General features: G+C 57.3%; 1 protein-coding gene across 1 annotated transcript in view; it reads right to left on the bottom strand.

The window, feature by feature from the left end:
- The window catches only part of luzp1 (leucine zipper protein 1), a gene marked incomplete at both ends in the record, with an annotated part of 30,918 nt that extends 28,617 nt beyond the window's left edge, over window positions 1–2,301 (bottom strand). The window contains one exon of the mRNA XM_080548000.1: window positions 51–2,301. Within this exon, the coding sequence (XP_080404126.1) occupies window positions 51–2,301 (2,251 nt within the window). The remainder of the gene's footprint in view (window positions 1–50) is intronic.
- Between the last annotated feature and the right edge of the window lie 1,241 nt (window positions 2,302–3,542).

Raw genomic sequence — 3,542 nt, 5'->3', positions numbered from 1 at the left:
GACAGGCTACATAGAGAGACATAGTAAATAGAACAGGCTGTAAAGCTCACCTCCTGACATGACTTCCTTCCTGTCACTCTCCACAATGGCCGGCTTGATGACGGCCTTGGACCTCAGGGCCTCGCGGGGGCTGCACACCCTGCGCACCTCTATCCCAGACGGGGTGTGTGTGGGACCGCCCTCCTGGGACGCCCCCTCCGCCAGCAGAGACCTGTGGCTGTGGAGCTCCTCGTCAAACGAGCTCCTGGTGGACGAGGCCTCCGACTGGGAGTCATGCAGGCGTGTGTACATGGGGTACTTGGGAGTTGTAGTAGTCCTGCTGCTCAGCGAGGCCACGTCAGGGACCACAGGTTCTGGTTCTGAAGGCCTGGACCCAGTGGATTCGGTCTCGGAGGCCGAGGAGTGGCCCTCAGACCCGTGGTCGCTGGGCAACAGCGGGGAGACGTGGGATCTGTAGGCGGTGAAGGAGCCGTTGGCTTTGGAGAGGTTGGACACTGGGACCGGGCCCGGGATCGCTTCCTGGACCTGGTCCGAGGACTCCTGGTCCGACGCGGCTTCCTTCTCAGGAGGGGAGGTGCTGCCGGTCTTGCTGGAACTCTCCGGAACCACGTCAGAGTTGTTGGACTCGCTGTCGCTTCCGACATACAGCTTGGAGAAATTCTCCACTCTGCTCTTTTTGCTCTCGCCTTCGCTGGATTTCTGAGACGTTTTCCATGACTTCTGGTCGTTGGCGGCCGGCGGGTAGCGACTGAGAACCGACGCCTTTTTGCTGTCGCTAGAGGACGAGCTACTAACCGAGCCCAGGGCCGCAGCGGACCTGGAGGTCGGCGTCTTCTCCTCCACCCCTGCTCCTCTCCCGCCCGTCTCCTTCACCCCGTTGTCAGAGGAGACCGGGGGGGTTGCGGAGGCTGTGGTCTTGGGGGTCCTCCTGGCCTTGTGCGCAGGGCTGAGGGCCCTCCTGACAGACTTGGGGGAGCCCTCCTCGGAGTGACTGAGCTCTTTACTCCTCAGCTTGGTCTCCCTCTTGTGCTGAGGAGACAGCTCCCTGCTCTTGTACTTGGGGGTGGGGGTGGGCTCTGCGGCTGCGGCGCTCCGGTATTTTGGCTTCTCCTGACGGAACCCGCCCCGGACGTTTATCTCCTCGTTCCCCGCCTTCCCGTTCTCCAGGACCTTGGCGGGGCTGCCGGGTGGCAGTCCTCCCACGCTGCTCCCGTTGCCATGGTTACCGCCGCCGCCGCCGCCACCACCGCCATTGCCGTTGTCGCACAGCTGCGTCCGGAGCTGCTCCACCTGCTCGTTGAGGCTGCGGTTGCGGCTCCTCTCCTGCTGGAACTTGTCCTGCAGCTCCCCGTTCTTGGACTCGGTGTTCTTGAGGTCCTCCTCCACCAGCTCCAGCTGCTTCAGGCGGCTCTTCAGCCTTTCCACCTCCTGGGCCAGCTCCTTCACCTTGTTGTCCTCCTCCGGGCCGTCCGTGCTGCTGTTTTTCTCGTTCTCAGACTTGTTCCTCCGCCCCACGTCGTCTGTCTGCTTCAGGTAGTCCAGGCTCTTCTTGCGGCCCAGCTTGCTGGTCAGGCCCGGGGAGAGGTCGTCCTCGATGCGGAGGTCCCTGGTGTCCGTGCAGCCGGGGTCTGCTGGGCTGGTTCTGTTCTTCTGCCGCTCCAACTTCTCTGTGAGTTTCAGTATGAGCTTCTCGTCCTCCCTCTGCTTCTCCAGGAGCCGCTTGCGCTCGCTCACAAAGGTCTGAGTGAAGCTTTTAATTTTCTCCAGCTCCCCCGCCAAGGCCTGCTCCGCCTTGTCCAGCCGGGCCTCGGACGTGTCCACCTCCTTCATCCGCGCCTTCAGGGCCTCCAGCTCCGAGGACAGCTTCTTGGTCAGGTTCTTCTCCTCGTTGAGGCTGAGGCACAGCTGGCTGCAGTCCGACTTGCTCTTCCCGAACGCCTCCTCCAGCTTCTCCAACTCGGCCATCCTCCTCTGCAGACGCTCCACCTCGGCCTTGAGCTCCTGGGTCAGGCTCTCCTCCTCCTCCAGCTTCTCCCTCACCGTGCGGCAGAGGTCCTCGGCCTTACATACCTCCTCGTCTTTCCCCTCGATCTTCAGGAGGCGCTTCCTCAGGGCCTCCACGTCGCCCAGCAGGGAGGAGTTGCTGCCCTCCGCCTGGATGATCTTGTCCTGGAGGTCCAGCAGCTCGTCCTCAGACTTCTGGAGCTTGTTGGTGGCCTCCTCCAGCTCGTCCAGACGGCGGCCCAGGCTCTGCAGCTTGTGTTTCAGGTGGCGCGTCGTCGTCTCTTTGTATTCAGACATGGCTGAGATTGTGGTGGTCGCTTTTGTCTGTGTCACTGAGAGGAATATTTGACAACGTTTTGGGAGGTCCACATTTGTGTGGTGATTGTTCGTCTCCCTGTTAAAAGTCACGGTTCAGTGATGTTGGGTTGTGAATGCTCCCTTTTATCCTAGGCCGCTCCGTCTGGTCGAAACAAATTCCTTCACGTGGTCGATGCTCCCTCTGGTTCGTCAACATGGATGTGAATCATCTACAAAAAAATAGACAAAAGAAAAAGTTAAAATCAGTACAGAGGTCAACAACACAACGTTATCACTTCAGTTACTTCAGTATCCTAACTGTAACTGTAAAAGAAATAACGCCCCGTGGCAGAAATCCATTCTAGTAGACTAAACAGAATTTCAGCCACACATTCATTAGCAAACACTACAAACTGCAGCAGTATTGAGCAAAGTTTGCTGAGGTGTAAAAAGTCCTGAGGCCAGCGAAAGAGAAGATGGTGAAGGAATGTAGCCCAGAGAGAGAGAGTGAGGGAGGGGGGGGGAGCGAGAGAGAGGAGGGGAGGGGGAGAAGGAGAGCGAGTGAAAGGTAGGGAGAGATGGAAAGAGAGAGAGAGAGAGAGAGTAGAAGGTTGGTTTGCCTGTAACTGATTACACACTGTAGCAGACCTGCACACTCAGCATATGATTTCACAGTTCCGCCTGATTACAGCAACACAAACTGTGAGAGGGGCCAGACCGGGCCGAACACGCACAGGGTTCTGAACGGACCGGGACTGGATCAGACACACAGGGTACTGAACAAACTGGGACTAGACCAGAACACACACAGGGTACTGAAAAAAAAACGGGATTGGACCAGAACACACACAAGGGTACTGAAAAAAAACGGGACCAGACCAGAACACACACAGGCTACTGAACAAACCAAGACCGGACCAGAACACACACAGGATACTGACCAGACCGGGTGTTTGGGTCGGAGGGAAGATGAGCAACGTGGTTTAGCACATACGCACTTAGACAGGTGAGCAGTTACAGTAGCTGCATCCCATTGCTGAGCAGTTTCAGTAGCTGCAATCCCATTTATGTTTGAGATACAGTAGAGGAGAATGGCGATGGGGCGTCTGTTTCCAGAAAAGGTTCGTAGTTCGAAGTAGTAATTCATTCCTCCCAGCGACCCAGCCGCGAAGCCACAAGAGAATAACAACTGTTCAAATCAATATTTGCAGGTCCATTGTCTGTGTGAGCTAACGACATTG

Source organism: Nansenia antarctica (genome assembly GCF_963989245.1).
Source record: "Nansenia antarctica genome assembly, chromosome: 1".
In the NCBI taxonomy this organism is placed as follows: domain Eukaryota; kingdom Metazoa; phylum Chordata; class Actinopteri; order Argentiniformes; family Microstomatidae; genus Nansenia; species Nansenia antarctica.
The sequence above is the reverse complement of the archived record's forward strand: the minus strand, read 5'-3'. Positions and strand labels throughout refer to the sequence as shown.